The 21480-nt window shown below is 47.9% G+C and overlaps 2 protein-coding genes across 9 annotated transcripts; both read left to right on the plus strand.

Moving 5' to 3' along the window:
* The first annotated feature begins 3049 nt into the window (after positions 1-3049).
* Positions 3050-12232, plus strand: CNBP (CCHC-type zinc finger nucleic acid binding protein). 3 transcript variants are annotated; one of them, XM_053989398.1, is made up of 5 exons: positions 3050-3164; positions 9423-9542; positions 9813-9908; positions 10084-10282; positions 10738-11161. In XM_053989398.1, the coding sequence occupies exons 2-5, from the start codon at positions 9440-9442 to the stop codon at positions 10763-10765; spliced, it is 426 nt and encodes a 141-aa protein (XP_053845373.1). In that variant the 5' UTR covers positions 3050-3164; positions 9423-9439; the 3' UTR covers positions 10766-11161. The 3 variants fall into 3 exon arrangements, with proteins under 3 accessions (XP_053845373.1, XP_053845371.1, XP_053845372.1); XM_053989396.1 differs by lacking the exon at positions 10738-11161 and adding an exon at positions 11168-12232 and having other exon boundaries at positions 3056-3164; XM_053989397.1 differs by lacking the exon at positions 10738-11161 and adding an exon at positions 11168-12232 and having other exon boundaries at positions 3057-3164; positions 9816-9908.
* A 1580-nt stretch (positions 12233-13812) lies between these two features.
* ISY1 (ISY1 splicing factor homolog) lies at positions 13813-20290 on the plus strand. Of its 6 annotated transcripts, none has more exons than XM_053989618.1 (11): positions 13813-13892; positions 14479-14501; positions 15130-15181; positions 15947-16012; positions 16438-16480; positions 16650-16762; positions 16945-17062; positions 17739-17861; positions 18056-18159; positions 19176-19262; positions 19544-20290. In XM_053989618.1, exons 1-11 carry the CDS (start codon positions 13890-13892, stop codon positions 19649-19651), a joined length of 840 nt encoding a protein of 279 aa, XP_053845593.1. In that variant the 5' UTR covers positions 13813-13889; the 3' UTR covers positions 19652-20290. The 6 variants fall into 6 exon arrangements, with proteins under 6 accessions (XP_053845593.1, XP_053845596.1, XP_053845594.1 ...); XM_053989621.1 differs by lacking the exon at positions 13813-13892 and adding an exon at positions 13905-13934; XM_053989619.1 differs by lacking the exon at positions 13813-13892 and adding an exon at positions 14193-14232.
* Positions 20291-21480: the final 1190 nt, after the last annotated feature.

Consider the following 21480-nt stretch of genomic DNA (forward strand, 5'->3'; position numbering starts at 1 on the left):
AGTCATGAGCTAGCTCATCACTCTCCTATTATTATATACACTAAATAAGTAATTATTGGAAATCTCATCACCTAATTATAACAAATCAAAATGGACTAAGCATCTGGAATCAGTCAGCATGATTGCTTCTCCTCAACCAGACTCATTTTGCCCTAGAAGACTGCATATAGCTAATTTAGCATAGACACACTCAAGAAAAAGAATGATAATCAGCCAGCAACTGCATCAGTTCTCTACCCACAGCTCCAACCACTCTTGAGGAAAACAATGCAAAACATGGGTAGCAAATTTTGATTTGTTGTTTTATTTGGTCTTAAAATGATTTGGCCCTTTGTCCAATGCTTCTAAGGACTGTCTGTGTTAGAAAAGATATATTGCTGAAACAACAAACTACTTTCAGCTGGGAAGGCCCTGGAGCTCCTCTGAGCACAGCTACTCGCAAATTGCTCCTGAGCCTTTTGGATTTTTGCGGCAGACATGGACCTGACATAAAATTGCATTTTCCTTGTGTGCAAGAAATGCAAAGACTTTGTGCTTCCACCTTGTTTTCTGTCCCCTTTGTTTTCTCTAGGAAGTTCTGAGCCAGGAATCATTGTCATACTCCTCACTTTTGTTCTCTAACTGCAAGACTATCCTTTGCCTAAATATCAAAGAGAAACTTGCAAAACAAGAATTACAAGTTTTATGAAGATACAGCAAGCCAAATTAATTCTCGAGGCAAGTACACAAACTAAATGCTGTTGAAAGACTCTCTTACTATCTGCTGGGGGAGAATTTCCTCCATTATAATGAAACATAGCTAAAAATATCCTGTATTATAAGAACACTGGAGCTGAGCATGAGGCAGTGCACTTAGAGAGGATGATTAACTGGTGTGTCACCAGCAGTAACACTTCTTGAGTAAAGCATTTTCACTCACTGCTGCACCCTGGCTCCACTTCAACTAAGGGACAGTCCAGGGGATGATTTGAAGTTCTTTTAGATAAAGAGTTTTGATTTGCTCAGGGCAATTTATCAGCTGTATCAGTCACAAAAACTTTTTATGACAGTAAGTCTACAGGTGCCACCAATATTCAGCTTGGAGCTTCCTGGGGTCATGGACAGTTTCAGAAGTACAACCAGCAAAACACAAGAAGAAGTTAGAAAAGTTTTATTACAAGAGGTTTGTCAGTCTGAAATTCCTGAGTCCTATTACAAAGACTCAGAGAGAAGCCAGGTTTTATTACTTCAGAAAAAGTAAAGATTTGATGAAAAAAAAATGATGATATATGATTTTGTTTCTGCAGCCTTTGTGAGTGACATTGATCTGTTGCTTGGTTTTTTTCATGCAGTAAAAAAATGATGATTTATAAGCTCTGAGCACTTCCTTAGCTCCACACGCTATTTTTCTTCTCTTTATCACCTGAAAAGAGCAGTAATTGAATGAAACGAAAAGTGGGACTACTTGTGAACAGGATTGTAATGTATCCAAGGCAACCAAAGGCCATGAAAATTATACTGGATTAGGACTATGACAGTAAAGATTTACAAAATAATTAATGAGAAGAAATGCTGTTACTGGGGAAAATGTTGTTCTGAGTTCAAAGCCCGTTGGCTTTTTTTGAACTCATCATTACTGAGAGGTTCATCCCCGTTTCACAGCTCGGGATGGGTTTGGTTCTGTAGAAAATACAGCATGTAATAAACCACGCCACACAGACACGCAAACACAGCACTCAAAACACAAATAAACCCAAGTCCATCTTAAATGAGCTGCACTTAACAGCGAGGAAAAGACACACGTTGTTACTCATAGTCTAATTAAAGAAACTTAACAGTGCTATAATATTAGATTTACAGCTTGAGGAAAGGTCAATCCAAAGTGTCTCTCACACATCTCATTCCTCAGCCCGGGGGCTCGGTGGGGGTTTCTTGTACCTGAGGAGCAGGAAGGGAAAGACATTTAAACAAAACGATTACAACTAATTGTGGGTAACGCTAGTGCGTTGTACTTGCTGCACTATGCACGTTTGGGGTAATAACTGGCACTAATTCATTTACAAAGTTCCCAGGCAAAAGGGAGATTTATGTAAAACAGCCTCAGAACGCTGAACTAACCGGTAACATTGCTTCTGAGCTTCGCGTACGCATACAGAGCAAATCCTGTTCAGCAACTGGAAGAACTTTTCCCGCTGCAGTCTCTGGGCCGTGGCGCGGGGAAGCCCCGCGCGCCGGCGGAGCCCTCAGCGCTGAGGGAGCCCCGGGCGCCTCCCGGCCCCGCGTCCTCCATTTCCTGCGCCGCGGCGGCGCCCGCGCCCCGCCAAGATGGCGGCGGCGGCTGAGGGCCGGCTGGGGGCGGGATGCGGCCGCTGCCCGCTCCCCTCGGCCCCATGCCGACCCCCAAGGCCGCTGCAGCCGCGACCCGCACCGCGGGCTGTGTCGAGTGCGGCACCGGCGCCTGGCGGTGTCCGGGCAAGGCGGTGCGGGGAGCGGGACGAAGGTTGAGGGAGTCCCGCAGCTGGAGGAGGCTGCTGGGGGACGGGGAGGCGGCAAGTCCCGGGCAGGTCCCGCTGGGGCGCGCGGGCTTTCCCCCTGGAGGCCTTGGGCTGCCCGGCTCGGCGCGGGGAGTCTGTGCGGGACAGAGGAGCGGGGCTGAGCGCGGCTCCTCGGTACAACATGGAGTCACCGCGCGGAGCGAACTAGGCCAGGCCAGGCCGGGCAGCAACAGGCAGGGAGTGAGGCGGGCAAGGAGTCCAACGCTCCCACCAGCCACTCGGGCGTGTGCGGTACCGCGCCGCCGCTGCCGAGGCTGCGCTGTGCCCGGGCCGCGCTCTGCGCGGCACGGACGGACACGGGCGGTGAGTCACGGGGCAACAGCGCGCACCCAGAGCCGCCATGACCTCCCCGCCCGCCCCCGGCCAGCGCGCGGGAGGCGCGCCCCGCCCACCCCCCGGCCGCCACGGTTGGGTGTCCCCGTCCGCCGCTCCCATTGGCCGCGCCGCAGCGCCGCTCTGCTCCCATTGGCCGCGGCGGCTCCGGCGAGCCGTGCGCACAGCGGCGGGGCGGGGTGAGCCGACGGGCCGTGTGCACACCGCGTGTGGCGCAGGCAGCGGGACCGGCGGGGCCGAGCGAGCGAGCGGAGCTGAGTCGTGCGGGGGCCGCGGCCGCGGGGAACCGGACTGCAGGTACCGCCGAGGGGCCGCGAGGGAAGCGCAGGGGAGCGGCTGGGCGTCCCGCGGGGCCCCCAGGCTGCAGCGAGGGCACTGCGCGGGACGGTGATGGCGCTGGCGCACTCCGGCCTAGCGCGCGGGAAAGTACGGCCGGGCGGGCGCCGGCGCCATTCCCGGCCCTGTGGCGCGCCGGGGGGGCCGTGAAGGCCGCTAGAGCCGTGAGGGCCGCGGGCCTGGAGAGGGCGGCGGGCGGCGGCGGGTGAGTCAGGTCTGGGTTCCGGGAGCGTCCATGGAGCCTGCGCCGCTCGGGGGAGGGAGGCCGGGACGCTGGGCAAGGGGGGAGCCGCTCTGCTCGGCCCGGGCGCGGCCCGGCGGGGCCTCACGCTCGGTCCCTTGGCCGGGGGTGGTGGGCGGCGGGGCCGGGGCAGCGCTGCACGTGGCCGCCTGGGCGTGGGGAGGGGGAGCCCGGCCGGCCCGCCCGTGAGCCAGCGAGTTTGGGGTAAAGAACGTCCTGTGAGTCGGGGGACTGCGGAGAACGGACTGGAATTAAATCCTTTCTCCATTAAATTGTTATTTTTGGTTTTTTTCTAATTTAATTTTGAGTCCCCGCTGAAGTCCCGTCGGCGGGGCCGAGCGGGGCCGCGGCCCGCGCACCACGTGGTTCCCCACGTGTGGGGCGCTGCCGGAGACGAGAGGGTCGGGGTGTCGCAACTGTTTGCTCCCGCCACAGGCACGGATGGTGGCCTGCTCTAAATCCAAATGTGACCTATAAATGGATAGGAAAAATAGTCTGTGCCATCTGCAGATCGCGGGCTGTGGGGCGGCCTTTTATTTGAGTTCCTGTCTGGCGTAGTTCTCAAGTAACCGCTGTTAGTCATTCAGGAGCCGGCATTATCACAACGCTTATTAAACCTAATAGTGAGTTCTGATTTCCTGTGTGCACTCAACGTGATCCCATTGCCACGCAGCATTGGGGTTACCTAGTCCGTTTTTCCTTCTTCAGTACAGACTTGCCTAAAGTAACAATCCTGCATCCCTCCTCAAAGTGCAGAGGTTAAATAGGTTCACTAGGGCTGTGCAACAGTCCTGAGAGTTACAGGTCTAACCTGCCATTTCAACTAACTTTGTTAATGTCTGGGCTGAATGTTATGTTTAAAGCCTCACGTGTTGCTCGAGGTGTTTTAAGGTCAAATTTTCATACAGGTAGACAGAAAAATTAAAGGGGAAGATGGTAAAATGTGCATATTTGTTCAATAGGATTTATCCCTTTCCATATTAACTAGTATGAATAGGCAGAAAGTGCTACTGAGTGATGAACTTTTGCTCTCTTTCTTGTTTGTGTCAACAGAGATATCTAAGAATTACTTGTCTAAGTGGAGTCAAGATGTCCTTTTGGCCTGGTTTCTGTCCTCTCTTGAGTCTTAGTTAATGTTCAGCAGTCCTGGGTCAGCTTGGCTGTGAAATGTATGGAGGGGTCCCAAATGGAGCATAGAGATTCGTTTCTCACTTCAGCAGGTTTCCTTGAATTTTCAGGCTAGTTTATTTCAGAATTGAGATGTTATTACCCACTGGTCAGAATACTTAACTTTGTATCTTGTTCTAGTGAGAACAGAAGAGGAAGACAGGAGCATCACTAACTGCTGTAGCAGGTTTTCAGGTTACAACATGGAGATAAACTGCTAAATACTGAGTGGCTTTGGTGACAGTCATGTGTCCTGTGTTCAAGAATTCTTACAACATGTTGCTTGGGCAATAAAAACTCACAGATGGCATTTATTGTAAAATGAGTAATGCTTTGACTTCTCTTTTGAAATGAAATGCTAGCTTATGATTAGCAGGCCTTTCTGGCTCTTCAGTGCTCCAGAGGACAGCAGGGCTGTACTTCCTGTCACGTTGGGGTTTCATCATGCTCAGCTCTGGCTTGTCCAATTCAGGTGTGGTGCTGTGGGTTGGTCACAGCAGCCTGGGAAGGTCCTGCTGATTTCCCAACGGTGCCTCTGCTAGAGCTGCCTGGCTGGAGGGCTTTGCATGTGCTGGCTGGAGCAGTGGCTTTTATCTGCTCTGTGCTGCTGATACCAGCTGCAGGTGCTGTTTGTAGGTCAAAAGAAGCACTGGGCTAGAGTGAAGGGAGTTTCCCCTGTTCTCTTGGGTTGTTGGATCCTAAGGAACTGCTGGTATCCAGAACAGTCCTGAGTAATCTGAGGTGAAGTTCACCTTCCTTTTACTATGAGGAGCCCAAGTTAGTTGTATTTTCGTTTGTTAAAACAACTTATTTGGAGGGCATGTAGGCTAAAAGTCATATAAAATGAGGAGTGTTACAGTGGAGCTTTGTGGCAGTGTTTTATATCATCAGGTCGAGAAGGGCTACTAAAACAGAGTTGAATATTGCTGAATCTCATGCATGAAGGCTGGAGATTATTAGCACCTCTCCTGTTCTAAGAGTCTTGAATATGCATTAACTGCAAAGCCACAGAAAAGCACAGTATGAGACAGGAAGCTTCTTGTGTCGGAGGTGTCTCCTGCAAGTAGGAGAATCATCAAGAAACTCCTGCTTTAAAGTTTGGTGCTCAAGTTGCACTCAAAAACTTCAGACGTGTCCTAGGAAAGTGCTGTGGTGCCACAGGGATCTTTGTCATCAGTCCCTGCTGTTTAGCATATGGCCATCACACAGAACAAGGTCTGAAATTAATTCTTAATAATGTTTCAGCTTCCAGCTGCAGTTACAGAGGTCTTTAGGAGGAGTTTAGGTAAATAACTGCCTTCTCCCTTTTCTAGAGGTGAGAAAGCACAACTAGACTTGAGTTTTTGGACGAGTTTTGGGAGCTAACCCAGGAGGCAGTGCCTTGCTGTATCTTGCAGAATTTGACCTGTCTCAGAAATGCTAGATGAGGCTGTAGTTGTAATTTGTTTTCCACTACCACTTTTCCTGCCCTGGTGAGGTAAAAATCTGGTTCTGGTATGTAAGAAGGGAGGGGATGATGACACATGGACAGACAGGACAGGCTGCTTTGTGTAACACATCTGAGCTGCAGAAAACAGTGATAGCTGGGACTGAAAACCTTCCAAGAAGACTTAGGTAGCTTTCTTACAGAAGGCTTACTTAAGGTGGCCTTGATAGATAAAAGGAACTGCTGGAAACTTGCCTGTGATGACAAAATGGAGGGATATTGACTAACAGAGAAGTGAGAGAAGTGTTTGAACTTGGGTGGTTTTTACTGTGCTCATTTTTTTTCTCTTGGAAGTAACTGGAAACTGTAATGGTGTCCAGAGTGCTTGGAGGCTCTCCATTTAAGGGCTTGTCTTCTGAACCAGCCTTTTCTGGATGTTGCTCCTTGAAGGTGGCTGTTGGCTTTCTCTGAAAACTGAATCCTTACAGCTCACACTGCTGGGGAATTCTGTCCTGTGTTAGGCTTGTTAGGATGCAGTCACCTCTCACTGGTGAACCCATTTGCAGTTCCAGATCCTTTACAGGAAGGATGCAGAAGTTTAACATGGAAATACTGGTGGGGAGAAACTTCGGGCAAACTGTTTGGATGTGTTTAAGGGATCTGAGGATGAAGCAGCATGCTTTGTAATCACGTTTGTATGGCAGCTGCAACCTTCCACTGCTGTTCAGCTCAGAGTGGGGCAAAGGGGCCTCAGAAGATAAAGGTGTTTAAATGAACCTCAGCCTAGAAGGATCCTTGCACAGAGACTGGTGTTTGACTTCAGATTTCTGCTTCAGTTTGTGTAATCTTTACCAATTTGCTGTGTAGCAGAGGAAGAGAAACTTGAGGTTTTCCTTTTGAAGGGGCAGTTAAAAAGGAAAAAAAACTCTGAATCAGATGTAAAACTTCTGTATTGACATTCCTTTGGGGCAGTGAGGAGTGAGCTTTTGTCCCTCCTGAAGCTGTTGACCTGAACTGGCAGAAGGACAGACTAGCTGTAGGTTGCCATTAATCTTGATATAAAAGCTGCCCCGCTGTGTATCTGGAGCAGGTCTGGCTCACCTGTCAGACATTGGTCTTTTACCGTGTGTTAACCTGGCTGCTTCTGTCGGTGCTTCCTGTGGGGCGCTGCCAGCAGGTCTCAGTCCTGTCACCTCGTGCTGGAGTCTCAGGTTCATGGTTGGGAGTGAAGTCTCTTCCGATTTGCTGCAGTTCTCTTACAGCTGGTGCCTACTATTTTGTTCTTTTTAATAGATTTTATGTTGCCATTTGATAATGCTTTAATGTGAGGACTGTTTAAAAGAGTTGTAATGAAGTAAAGAATATATATATATAAAATTCAGAGACCCCCCCCCCCTTGGCCCTCTTGCAAATGAAAAGCAGCATGCACTCTGGTGCCTGAACCCAGCTCCTGCAGTTGGCTGTTCCTGTGTTTTTCCTGTTCTGCAGTGTCAACAGGGTTGCTATGAAAACAGGCATAAACAATAGCACAGTGAGTGCCAGCTGCTGCCAGCAGAGTGGGCAGTGCTCAGCCCCGGCTGTCCTCAGAAGAGGCTGGAAATCTTGAACACTGAAATGAAGCAGAGAACGCTGAGTTGTGTGTGAAATCAAGTGAATCTCTCTAAGTACTCCAACAACCAGTTGTTTTAACTTTGTTTAGATGTGTTTAAGGTCTTCTTGCAGCTTTTCACTCCTAACCCTAATCTGGCCATCTTTCATTTTGAGGGCAAAATCCATCATCTGGTCCAGCTGGAAGTTAGATGTGGGATTACAGAGATGACATGCTAGACTATGTCCTCTTGTATTTTAAATTCTCACCCATCTACTGTGGTTGGAATAACCATTTCTGTGCAGAACACCATCAGAGAGAGAGGACCTGTTTCAAGGGAGGAGTGGATAAAAAGCCACAATAAATTTGTGAAACACTGAGGTACTTTGGAAATAGTTAAATAACAATTCATGTTTAGATGCACACTGTATTTAAGAGCCAATTCTTATTCCTTCTGGAGGTCATGTGTTGTTTTACTGCTCCTGTAGTGGCTTTCTTCAAAACTCAACTTCTGGGATATTCCTGTAATCTGGGATGCTGGAGGTCTGGGAGGAGGGGAATCATTCTGTAATGTAAATAAACTGCAGGGTTACAGGGGAATTACCTTGAAGGGAGATCAGGTAAACTGTGAAACATGCCAGATAACTATTCTACTTCTGTTGGGTTAAGAGTAATGTGAGGTATTTAAGCTTCAGGAGACTTCATCAAAACAAAGCTTGACATGCACATTTTTAGACCAGTGTACTTTAAACTTGTCTTCAAGCACGCTTTAAAAAAGACTTCATTTTAAATGTGTAACTTCCTTGTTCTTTTCTTTCTGGCTCTGGAGGTGTTGTGTGGGTGTCCTGCAGCTCAGGGGAGGTGTAGCAGTGTGAGCACAGTCTGGAACCTGCCCTGTCCTGTGGGCTGTGCAGGCTGGCTCTGCTTGTGCAGTACTGACCTCCATTCCCAGTTTGGGCTGTCAGAACTGCCTGTCTGATGCTTCCAGAGCATTCTAAGGATGTTTTGCCCAGTTAGCCTTCTACGTAGTTGGCAAGTGTCTGCTGTCTTAACATCTTAAAGCATTTTCTTTCATGTATACCTGGAGTGGAATATGCATCCTGACCTATAGGTTAATTACAAGTTGTAATTTTGCATTTCAGAGTTAAACTGCTGCTTAGGTCATAAAAGACTTACAATCTTCAAATGTTAAGCTAAAGGGCTTTTGAACAGTTTAGGTTTAATACTGCCTATTCTTTCACTTGGTTTCCAGTCAGTAAATGTAGTAGCTGCCAGGCAGGTCCATCAAGAGAAAATGTAACAACTACCAGGAGGAAATAACTTGTAGAGATTAAGTTTCTGGCTTTTGAATTTAACTCTCAGCAACAAAGAAGAAGGTGCTTTACTGAAAGGGATAATGACATTAAGGCTGCTAATACAGTAGTTTAAGAGATTTCCTTCTCTTTTTCCCTCTACCTGAACGTTTTGGAATTTCTTGAAGTAAAGGGTGGCTACTCTTTACTTCATATAAATACTTAGAGAATAATATAAATATAATAATAATATAAATAATTAGAGAAAAAGTTACATAGCGCACTATCTGTTCAAAGCTGTCTTACTCAAACCAGAGTGGAGGCAGACTTGCAGTGGTTTCAATGGTCATAATCAGCTACTGTACAAGAAAGCACTGACTTACCTGGAAGTCCTGTATGGTTTGACTGCCTTTGCTGAGGGTCTGGGAAACCTCTAAATCTCTCATTTTAATGTAGCCTTTGGCTGGGGGAGCAGAAGGTGCTCAGAAATGTCTTTCTTGTTCAGACAGGTGATCTGCAGCCATGAGCAGCAACGAGTGCTTCAAGTGTGGCCGTACTGGCCACTGGGCCCGGGAGTGCCCCACTGGGATGGGCCGTGGCCGTGGGATGAGGAGCCGTGGCAGAGGTGAGTGGTGGCTGTGCTGTGCTGTTCCTTTGGACAGCAGAACTCCAGCTGGCTGCTGTGTGCAGTGAGTAAACCAGGCTCTGGCAGACCCAAGTGAAGAAGCTGAGAATCAAAGTGGTAATAAGAACCAGCGAAATTTGCCTCTACCTAAGAGTTTGGCCAGGAGCTCTGAGAGTGAAGCAAACTTGTCAATTCAGTTTGTGATTGATTCTTAAAAGTATTCTGCATTTAATACTTATGGCTGTATTTTTTTCTTTTACCCTTTTCAAGCAGGCTTCCAGTTCATGTCTTCGTCTCTGCCGGATATCTGTTACCGCTGTGGTGAGTCTGGCCATCTTGCCAAGGACTGTGACCTTCAGGAGGATGGTAAGTATCTCTAAATATTCCATCTCTTCAGTGCCATGGGCAGAGCTCTGGCTGAAGAGAAGGGTGCTGGGATTCCCTGGGAACAAGCTGTGCACGTGCCCTGTTCACAGCATGCCGCCCCTCGCGCTACCAAGGTTTTATAGTCTTGTTTGGTATGTTTTTCTTATTGTGGAAGCCTGCTATAACTGCGGTAGAGGTGGCCACATTGCGAAGGACTGCAAGGAGCCCAAGAGGGAGAGGGAGCAGTGCTGCTACAACTGTGGCAAGCCCGGCCACCTGGCCCGCGACTGCGACCACGCAGACGAGCAGAAGTGCTATTCTTGTGGAGAGTTTGGGCACATTCAAAAAGACTGCACCAAAGTGAAATGCTATAGGTAAGGACTGACAGGAGGCAGCTGTGAGAGGCACCTCATGTGCTGGATGCATTCTGTGTCTGGTTTTGGTTAGGAAATACAGTTTGTTTGAGCAGTTACTCACTGTTGTTCAAAACTAAGGCTTAAACACTTAATAGCAATGTGGAGTAAAGAGTCCATGATGTATCTCTAGCTGCCCCCCCAGTGCAGGTGTTTGGTCATTTGAGCTGTACAGAAAGGGTCGTGTCCTATTGCAGAAGGTAGCAGGATGTACTCTGCTGCAGCACAGAGGCAGGTACCCTGTGTCTTCTGCCAGAGCTGACAGACCCAGCTGTACTGCCCAGCTGACTGGCACAGCCAGCCCCTGCAGGAACACACTGAAGATGCTTTGGTTATGGGAACAGTGAATAGAAGTGGGTGTTAAATTGGTTTGAAATGCCATCTTCTTCAGAGTGTTGTCTGGTTTTTGAATGCAGGCATATACCAGAAACAGCACGTTCCTGAGAGCAGTATTCTTCACCCCCACCAACATTCCCTTCTGTGGAGGAAGGAGAGAGAACACGGTGCATTTGAGTTAAAACTAATTATTCTCAAAACAAGGCTAAACAGCATGCATAAGCATTGGGAACAGGCAAAACCCAGGACACAATTGGGAAAAGACCCTGCCAACACACAAAGCTGTTGTACAGTGGTTCTGGCACATACAGTGATTAGTGTGAGTTGATCATTTGGGAGCAGTTCATGGCTCTGCTGAAGACAGACTTCCTGCATGTCAGAGAATTCTGGAACAGAAGCCTTGAATGCAAAATGAGCGTTGCATGAAACTGAAGTAGACAATGTCCTGGACAGAGTAGGAGTGCTCCTGTGAGTGTTGTGGCTGTTCTGACAGAAGCTTTGCTTTTGCAGGTGTGGTGAAACTGGCCATGTAGCCATCAACTGCAGCAAGACCAGTGAAGTCAACTGCTACCGCTGCGGCGAGTCAGGGCACCTTGCACGGGAATGCACAATTGAAGCTACAGCCTAATTATTTTCCTTTGTCGCCCCTCCTTTTTCTGATTGATGGTTGTATTATTTTTCTCTGAATCCTCTTCACTGGCCAAAGGTTGGCAGATAGAGGCTACTCCCAGGCCAGTGAGCTTTACTTGCCGTGTAAAAGGAGGAAAGGGGTGGAAAAATCAACTTTCTGCATTTAACTACAAAAATGTTTATGTTTAGTTTGGTAGAGGTGTTATGTATAATGCTTTGTTAAAGAACCCCCTTTCCGTGCCACTGGTGAATAGGGATTGATGAGTGGGAAGAGTTGAGTCAGACCAGCAAAAACCCTCTCTGGGTTACAGGGAAGTGATCCTATGCAGGAGGAATGAAATTCTGGAAGTGTCCAAACTTCCTCATAACTTTTATTTTATTACAATGGCCTTGGATTGTCTGACCTCAATAGCTGTTAACACCAAGTGATATCTGCATCAGGCCCTACCTAGAGCATATAGCTGAGTGGGAGTAAACAAACAAGATGCACATGCCTGTTAATGGCCATGAGAGAGAGAGAGAAATCTGAAATAAATCTAAAAGTAACAGTAATTCAGTCAGTGAATGTTAATGTTGAAGATACAGAACGCAATGGGAAGCTTTTGAATAAATATCTCAAAGTCAATCTGAAACCCAGACATCAGTGCTCATAGCATAAACAATTTGGAGCTATTCAGGAGTTGCAAATAAATGCATTTTCACAGAAATCAAGATGTTATTTTTGTATACTATATCACTTAGACAACTGAGTTTCATTTGCTTGTAATCGGTTTTTAAAGTAAGATGGTAAGAGCAATTGAAGTCCTAGAACATAGAAAATGTAATTTTAAACTATCAATAAAGCTGGAGGAGGAAGGGGAGTTTGGCTAAAGTTCCTTTTGTTTATTTTTGGTTTTCCTGTACACAGTGCAAAACAGCATATTAAAAGGGGTATGTGGAGGTTCAGCTTGGCCTTTTCTTTTTTACTGTCTCATGTTAAGGTCCTGTCGGCACATGTTCATGGGAGTGGGGGCTGGATGGGGGGCTGGGTACATCTGTGCTGCTGCACTTCAAGCGTTTTATGGAAAAACCACTACAGGAGGAGGTTGCTGGAGGTGCAGGGAGTTCCAAACTCTGAGTAGGTCAGAGCGGAGTTTGAGCTGCCACAGCGGCACTGAGAACTTGAAGCATCTGCACTTGCCCTGTCCCCTGGTGCCTGTGCTGTGCTGGTTCACTGGGGGTCAGCGACCAGCTGAGAAAGGAGCTGATAAAGAGAGGATCTTCACATGCACTCAGTAAAGTCTTGGTGTGCAGGAGCTCTTGGCTGACCAGTGCTTCACCCTAAGGCAGCCGGACAAGGGGTGTGCTAACACCCGGTGTGCGGACTGGGCTTTGCCTGGGGTGCCTCTGAGCTGCTGGCTCTGCTCCAGCTCTGGCAGATCCCGTGGAATCTGCAGTGAGGGGCAGAGGTGGTGTGCTGGACTCGGCTTGTGTCCAAATTGTCACTAAAGGTTTTCCTTTCCAGTCCCAGAGGCTGTAGCAGTGGGACTGCTGTAGCAGTGAGAAATGGGCTGTGGTGTCTGTCCCTACAGGGAGAAGGACCAGACTGGCAGTCTGCAGCTGTGCACTGGCACTTGTGTATCTGTTATTGCACTTGCTGTCAAGGTGACATTCCTGGTGATTTTGGAAGCAAGGGTGAAATGGCTGGGTTCTGGGGTAGTGCCGATGCACAGTGCATGGTGGTTCAGCCTGCTAGGTTGGGACAAATTAAGTCTTTGCACACAATTATATTAGTTAAAAAGCAGTAAAGTTTGGACCTTTCTGATTACTGAGGCTTGGAAGTCTTTGGGACTTAAATGATAACTACATAGTGGTGTTCTCTAAAAATTTATTTTTATATAAAGAAAACAAGATTTAAAAGCTGAGGAACACAAACTAGGCTGTAAGTTCCAAAAGGAGAAAATTACTTCAAAAGGAGATGTGTGTTCCTTGGCCGTTTTCTGTGGGAACATTGGTGCCGCTGTTCATGGTCAGTTTCTCGCAAGTGAACAGGAGCTGGACAGGCAAGTGGTGATATCATACACTATGGGACATGGGAAAAATCAGTTATTTGATGTTTCATGTTGGTTTTTTCACTAATACTGAGGCATCTCCTCATTCATTTTGGCAAACTCATGAACTGGTTAGAGAGAAGGGCTGTTCGTCAGGAACTGAGTGACCGGACAAGGGAGAATGGGTGCGAACGAAAAGGGGAAACTGAGATCACGTATTAGAAGGAGCTTCTTTCCATGTGAGGGTGGGCTGCCCCTGGATCCCCGGCAGTGTCCGAGGCCAGGCCGGACGGGGCTGGGAGCGGCCCGGGCAGCGGGCGGTGTCCGTGCCACGGCAGCGGCGGCACCGCGCGGTCCCGAGCTCCCTCCGCTCCCCGGGCCGCTCCCCGCTCGTCCCCGCGGGGCCCGCCGGCACCAGCAGCGCGCATGCGCGGCGCGGGCGCACCGAGCCCTGCGCGGGCGGGGCGCGCAGGCGCACTGGGGAGCGGGGCCGGGTTCACTTCCGGGGCTGTGGAGCTGCTGCGTGCACAGAGCGTTCGGCGGGACTGAGGGGCTGAGGGCACGGCGGGACCATGGTGAGTGCGGGGCTGAGGGGCTGAGGGCACGGCGGGACCATGGTGAGTGCGGGGCTGGGAGTGAGGGGCTGAGGGCACGGCGGGACCATGGGGAGTGCGGGGCTGGGACTGAGGGGCTGAGGGCACGGCGGGACCATGGGGAGTGCGGGGCTGAGGGGCTGAGGGCACGGCGGGACCATGGGGAGTGCGGGGCTGAGGGGCTGAGGGCACGGCGGGACCATGGGGAGTGCGGGGCTGAGGGGCTGAGGGCACGGCGGGACCATGGGGAGTGCGGGGCTGAGGGGCTGAGGGCACGGCGGGACCATGGGGAGTGCGGGGCTGAGGGCACGGCGGGACCATGGTGAGTGCGGGACTGAGGGGCTGAGGGCACGGCGGGACCATGGGGAGTGCGGGGCTGAGGGGATGAGCGGCTCGGGGACACGGCGGGACCATGGGGCCTGCAGGGCTGAGGGGCCTCTCAGCACTTGTTGTCCCGTGGTGCCGCTGCCCCTCGGGCAGAGGGGACTGGCCGCAGGCCCGGAGCGCTGGAGGCGAGGAGCAGGGCGGGGCCGGGGGTGCCTGAGGCCGCTCTGTTTGTGTCTTGCAGGCTCGCAACGCGGAGAAGGCCATGTGAGTGCGGCGGGAGCACCGCTGAGTCCGGGCTCACCTCAGCTGAGGCTGCGGCCCGACCCGGTCTCACACATCCGTGGCTGCTGGCCCTGACTGAACCTGATCTCACACATCTGTGACTGGCTGGCCCATAGAACTGGCTGTTCAGCCTCTCTTAAAGCACTGACAGTTTAATGATGCTTTTGGGTACTCAGTTGTGCCTGGCCCAGATGCAGTGGGAGTTGGAGGGCACCTGCACACACACACTTGGTGCTGTGGAGCTCCTGTAGCTGTGCTGGGTGGGTCTGTGCAGGAGAGACCCTGTAGTAATGTACTTGTCTCCCTGCAAGCTGGGGGATAAGTACACTGAAATGTGTTGTAAAGAACCCTTGTGGTATTGGGCAGTTCCCATTTTGGGAACAGATGCCAGGCCTGATAGGAGGAATCAGTCAGCATTGCTTTGCTTGAGAAATGAACCACTGAGGATTTCGAGTGGTGAGAAGTCATTAGCTGGAAGAGCTGGAGGTGGTCAGTGAATGTGTTCAGGCCTTTGTTTTCTGCAGACTCTAATTAAGACCATAATAAACATCCAGAGCAAAACTTGCTGGATTGTGGATTTGCAAAAGTAAATCGGCTTTCTTCTCTTTAGGACGGCCTTGGCAAGATTTCGTCAAGCCCAGCTTGAGGAAGGAAAAGTCAAGGTGAGGTGTAAAAGCCCTGGAGGTTTGTCAGCTCAGGTCAGGGAGGAAGGCAGGCCTTGTTCAGAGCCCAGGTGTCCTGTGCTTGACTCCAGTTAGAAGGAAAATATTTCAGCTGACTGAATTTCATGCTCACACAGCCAGGAAAATTCTCCACTAGAGTTTCTCCAAACCTTTTTTACTTTTCTGTTTCATATTGCATATTATGCAGAAAAAAGGGGTTTAATACCTTTTAATAAAAGGTAGAGTTTTTTAATAAAAGGTAAAACTGTGGGGAAAGGGACAAAATAACTGCACACAAAACCCTAGAAACAAGATGATGCATTAGTTTGTGTAAGCAAGCCAATGGAATGTGAAGAAAGTTGAGAAGGTACTCTGTATAAACTGGAAATAAATTACATTATTTATTAGTAGTAGTTGAGAAAAGATTAACCTTAAGGAGGTCGTGTTTGCTGAAAATGGTGAAACTGTCCTGAATGGAACGTTTGTTGTATTGGAGAGGATTATGGGGTGTTTAAAAAAAAAAAAAAACAGGTGAGAGATTTTGGTTTGGATAAAGTGGATTTAAGTAGGTCTTTGTAGTCTGTGATAGTTTAATTTGTCAGGGCTGCAAGTCATTATTACTCTCCACTTACTAAAAATCTGTGGGAGCAGAAGGCCCTGGAGCTTGGTAGCATAATTTGGCATTAATGGAGCAGTAAAGCCTGTGTGAAATGCTGTGTGTCAGTGCTCAGCTGAGTTTGATGTGTGTGGTTTTCTGTCCAACAGGAGCGAAGGCCTTTCCTTGCATCAGAGTGTAATGAGCTGCCCAAAGCTGAGAAATGGAGGAGACAGGTAATGGCAACCTGTGGATTTTCTAATTCTCTAGGGGGTAGAACTTTACACTTCCTGCTTAGACAGCCTGCTTACAAGGGGTTTTCCACACTTGTCAGTGTCCTGACAGTTAAATCACAGAACATTTTCTGAGATTGTACAGCTCACTGTTCAAAGTAGTTCCTACCATGTCAGGTTGCTGCAAGGCCATGTCCTGCTGAATCTTCAACATCTTCAAGGATTTAGATTCCAGGTTTTTTGTTCCAGTGCTTGATTATCTTCCTAATGGTTTCTTTCCCCTTGAATTTAGTCAGAATTTCTCCAGTTTCTACTTGTATTTTATTGCTGCTTGTCCTATTGCCATGCACTTCTCAAACAATCTGGCTCTGTCTCCTTTGTTCCCTCCACTGATTTAGGAATGAATTTCTGTGTTCTTGTTTGACTAGATCATTGGGGAGATTTCCAAGAAAGTGGCACAGATCCAAAATGGTAAGATTTTTCTAACTATATTTTATTTTTTTAAATATCTAGTCATAAGCAGTTACAGTGAAAATCCCATTTCATGTGAACTAGGCTGTTTCCATTGCATAAATTCTGAAATTCCTCTGGTGTTTCCCTGAGCTGCCTGATTTATTGGTCTTTTTTTCCTCTCTAACAGCTGGATTGGGTGAATTCAGAATTCGGGACCTGAATGATGAAATAAACAAACTTCTGAGGGAGAAAGGACACTGGGAATACAGAATAAAGGAGCTGGGAGGTCCAGATTATGCTGTAAGTGTGGAATGTGTTGTACTGCATGGTTGTTCTGCTTGCAAGTGAACTGACTGCTGAGAAAAATACATAACATTTAGTTAACCATGGATGGCTTGGCCAGTGTTATTTTTATTCAGCCCCTAAAATGTTTGGCTGTGTTAGAAGAAAGTTTTAAACTATGAACTCTGTTTATTTTTCAGAGGATTGGCCCAAAAATGTTAGATCATGAAGGGAAAGAGGTTCCAGGAAACAGAGGCTACAAATACTTTGGGGCTGCAAAGGATTTGCCAGGAGTTAGAGAGCTTTTTGAAAAGGAACGTAAGTAAAGAGCAGCTCTTCCCAGACATGAATCTGTGTAGTAGAAGATCTTGAGTAAAATGCTGTTGTAGTTTGTGGGGAGTGCTGGTAACAGCATTTCTGAATGTCTTAGGTCAGCTCGGTGAAACACTGAGCACAGGTAATTAATTAAATGCTAGAGCACCTTTGGCTTTTTGTAATTAAGGAAATGTAGTAAGGAGTACACTGGTTTCTACTGGGAATTCCAAATGGTGAGGACTGATGGCCTATAGAAACTTTCCAGCTTAAGAGGCAAACTTTATTGAGAAGTTGTAAAATGGTACTCAGAGTTCAGTATTAGAAAAAGAGAACGTTGGGTTGAACATAATTTTAGAAGCAGGAATGAATTTTCATAATGAAAAACTGGATGTAAGGGGATGAAACTCATGGAATGAGTGGGAATTGCTTGGGCCTGAAAGTGAGGCAAAGACAACTTGTGGGAGGTACTCCAGGATGTGGGGGAACCATTGGGTGCTGTACTGGAACTGGTTTGTGCAGCCAGAGGGCGACACCGGTGCTCCCAGTGCTGGCAGCAGCTCCACCGTGCTGGGTGTTGGCTAGTGCGGGGCAGCTGTGGGGGCTGTGAGGGTGGGGACAAGCTGGGGGCACTCAGCAGGTGATGGAGGTGACCTGGTGGGTGACAGCGGTGTTCTTGCAGCCCTGCCACCCCCACGGAAGACCCGGGCTGAGCTTATGAAGGACATCGACGCCGAGTACTATGGCTACAGGGATGAAGATGATGGCATTCTGGAGCCCCTGGAGCAGGAACATGAGAAGAAAGGTATGTGAGATTCCAAACCTGCACAGAGCAGCCCAGGAAGGGGTGGTGATGGACTCTGAAGTTAAGGCACCTTTTTTTTTCTGATGTAGAGGATGTAGGCAAGAAGTTTAAGTCCATTGGGAAAGCTCTGGCAGTAAGACCATGCTGCTCTGACTGGCTCTCAGCCACACTTGCCATTTTCCTTTGCTCCCCAGTTATAGCAGAAGCAGTGGAAAAATGGAAGATGGAGAGAGAAGCACGACTTGCAAGAGGCGAGGAGGAGGAGGAAGAAAACATCTATGCTGTCCATGAGGAAGAGGTAGGGGGTGGCTCAGGTGATGTGACTTCCCATGTGTCTTCTGTGCTTCCTTCTTGGACATGGCACTACTCTGCCAAGGACCTGTCTGCTGCTGTCCTGCCCCTCTCCCCGCCTCGCCCACTGCACAGTTTAGTAAGAATCAGTAGTAGGGGAGTGCTCTTGGCCCAAGCTTAGGGAGTGCTGGAGGCTGGCAGGTGAGGACAGACCTTTCACTGGAGTGAGAAACACCTTGCTGTGATTTAAGTGGCACTGTTTTTGTCAGGTGGTGTCTTGGTAACTGCTCAGTCTGGCTCCTGAGTACAGCCTGCCTCAGTAACGGCACAAGCAGCTTTGGGGACAGGATAATGTCACACTGCCACTGTGTGAAAACCCAGGGGGTGCAGGGCCTTGTTTACACTTGAATTACAATGCAGCAGGGCTTTGCTGGTGCTGGTGTCACTGCTGTGACATGGCTGTTTCTTCTCCCTGCTCCCAGTGACATCTGGAGAAGGGTACTGGAAACAAGTTCTCATTTCTCAGTCTGTATCTAAGTGGGTTAAGCACAAGAATAAAAAGGAGGAATCCATCAGATGATCTGGTGGCTCCACCAGTACCTATTTTATTTCTATGATCCCATGGTTCATGAGCCCAGCTCGCAGGTGTGGGACCAAAGCAGTACAGAGCTGTACAGGGAAGTGGTACCCGTATTTGTAAAGCACTTGCTGTCTTCTTGCATAGCTGGCTCTTCTGTTCACAGCTTTGCTGTGGCAGCCAGAGTTATGGAAGGGGAGGAAATAGAGCTTTACATTCATGCCCATGCCACAGCAGAGCAAAGGCCATGTGAGAAATGGAAGCAGTAATACTGAAAATGTCAAGGAGCAGGTTCTGCATGTGATCCTTGTGTTCTTTTGTGCTGGGTCCTCTGCACTCATTCCTGTGTAGTGTTGACCATGCTTTGTTCCTTCTGAACAAAAAAAAAGGGGTTTTTTATGACCTCTATAGAAAATAAACTTGATGTGGTTTTTTTCACTTTTTAGTCTGATGAGGAAGGTGGCAAGGAGAGAGAAGGTGAAGATGGCCAGCAGAAATTCATTGCACATGTTCCAGTGCCAACTCAACAGGAGGTAAGGCATAACAGCACTCAGCTGCAGAGATGCACACTGGCTTTTGCAAGACACATCTTAATTTACATCAGGTCATCAGTAAAAGTGCCCTAAATGTGTGACTTCTGTGACTTGACCCTACAGCTTTTTAATCCTCTTGCAAATGCTATAACCCTTTTCACCTGTGAATTCCCAAAACCTGCCTAAGTATTCCATAAATTAGGAAGTGTTGTGGTATAGCTGATTATCTGAGGTTTCAGCATCTCAAGTGAGCTGAATCCACCCTGTTTGTATCTGTGCAGATTGAGGAAGCTCTTGTACGAAGAAAGAAGATGGAGCTGCTCCAGAAGTACGCCAGTGAAACCCTCCTGGCACAGAGCGAGGAGGCAAAGACACTTCTAGGATTGTAACAGTGCACCAGTGTCCTGGTTTGTGTGTAATCCCTCTGAAAGCAGCAGCTTCCTAAGTTCTGGTAGCAGTGGGTTTTAGCTCTGGAAATTCCTTTGGATGTGGAGCAGACTGCTGGGATTACAGTGGGGTGTGCAGAAGGAGAGCCATCATCCTGGTTTCTCCACTAGGATGACTTGTACTCCAGTGCTGGAAAAGGTCAAACCTTGGTGGACTTGCCTGTGCATCTAACAGCTGTCTTCAGTGCTTTCAGCTTGGGAAGGGGTCTGTGCAGTGGGGCCTCTTACAGATAGAACCACACCCAGTGAGCTCCTAAATCCTGGAAGAAAACCCACGGTGTTCCTGCCGTCCTGTCTGCTCTGTTCTGACTATAAGTGTGCACAGCTTCTCATGCTGGGTATTGCTGAGCTGAGAAGTAACTCACACTATTACACCTGCTTAGTTTAGGCAGATCTTAGGAGTGGCTTTGGAGGAGATTTGATTCTTCCTAAAACACATGTGATGTCTAAAACCTGTTACTTTTTTTGTGGTTTGTAACTGTGCCTGGATGAATTGCTTAAATGCTGGATATTCCAGCAGTTACTGTAAAAAACTTTGCAATACCTTGTTCAAATATTTTTATTAAAACTTATTTACAACCTGATGTCTGTTTTATTCTAGCTCAAAGGATTGTGATGATTCCTTAATGGTAGCCAAAGATTGAGATCATAGCCATCCCTGTAAGGGATTTGAAGCTCTGCATCCCCTACTGCTCTTACCTCGTGAATCCTGGGACAGGTCAAAGTCTTGTGGATGACTAATATTATTGTACAGGTCTGAATGAATGGCATTTGAAGGTGGACATCTGCAGGCATGGAGAGTTTCTGTCTAAGGAACAGAGTATTGAGCAGCCAAGTCTGGGACTGTTCAGCATTTCTGGATGCTCTCAGTATTTATCTATTGCAATCTATTGTGAATAATCCACTCCAGAACAATCAAAGTTCTAAATTACAGAGACAAGCTTTGTGATCAAACAAAAAAAAAAAAAATTGAAAAAGTGGAAAGCATAGCTGCCAAATTAAAACCTAAAAAAAAAAAAAAAAAAAAAAAAACAACCCAAAAAAAGCCCAGAATAAATCAAAAGCTCAATTACTGGTAGCAAGCAGACAACTAACATCACAAACACATTCTTCTCTATGGCTTAAAACAATTTGTTGTAGATTTGCTTAACTATATACTGGAGATAAGCAAACTAGACTTAAGCAGGTGAAAAAACAGCTAATTCTTATGGCCTGATACAGTCTGAGGGCTTGGTAATACCAGTGGTAAATCCCTTGAGTCACTCTGAATCTATAAAAGAACACACAAGGGTAAAGGCAGATCAGGGACAGAGTGATGATAACAGAAATACAAAAGCAGAATAAATTGAAAGAATGAGAAAAAAAACCAACAGGATTGTAATTACATTTGTGTTCAAAGGAGTATGACTAACATCATGATGTAAAAGGCAAGTTTATAAGACAGGGCTGATCTCTGCCAACCAACACAGAAAAGGAATAAATGCCCAAAACTGCAGTGTGTAACTGCAAGGCAAACTGGCTGCTCTCTCTGTAGCTCTGAGTGTGAAGCATTTTTGAGCTGAATGCTCTTGGCTGCATCTGAGGGAACAAATTGCAGAGTAATTATTTCCCACAGTGGCCTATAGCAAAATGCCTGTGTCCTGCCAGGCTGTGGAATTGCTGGTGGAGTCAGGGTGGGGAAGCTGCTGTGGTCACAGCCAGGAAATGGATCCTGTTTGTCCTGGAGAATGGAGCAGTGGGCAGGCTCTGCCTCAACTCTGAGTGTGCAGCTG

This window comes from Vidua macroura, chromosome 13 (assembly GCF_024509145.1).
Source record: "Vidua macroura isolate BioBank_ID:100142 chromosome 13, ASM2450914v1, whole genome shotgun sequence".
In the NCBI taxonomy this organism is placed as follows: Eukaryota; Metazoa; Chordata; class Aves; order Passeriformes; family Viduidae; genus Vidua; species Vidua macroura.

Excerpts from the sequence above, each read along its gene's own strand:
- CNBP (XM_053989396.1), top strand. The coding sequence starts at position 9,440 with ATGAGCAGCAACGAGTGCTTCAAGTGTGGCCGTACTGGCCACTGGGCC. Across the intron at positions 9,543-9,812 it reads GATGAGGAGCCGTGGCAGAG|CAGGCTTCCAGTTCATGTCT; the intron begins GTGAGTGGTGGC and ends ACCCTTTTCAAG. Across the intron at positions 9,909-10,083 it reads CTGTGACCTTCAGGAGGATG|CCTGCTATAACTGCGGTAGA; the intron begins GTAAGTATCTCT and ends TTATTGTGGAAG.
- ISY1 (XM_053989618.1), top strand. Across the intron at positions 16,481-16,649 it reads AGTGGCACAGATCCAAAATG|CTGGATTGGGTGAATTCAGA; the intron begins GTAAGATTTTTC and ends CCTCTCTAACAG. Across the intron at positions 19,263-19,543 it reads CAGTGCCAACTCAACAGGAG|ATTGAGGAAGCTCTTGTACG; the intron begins GTAAGGCATAAC and ends GTATCTGTGCAG.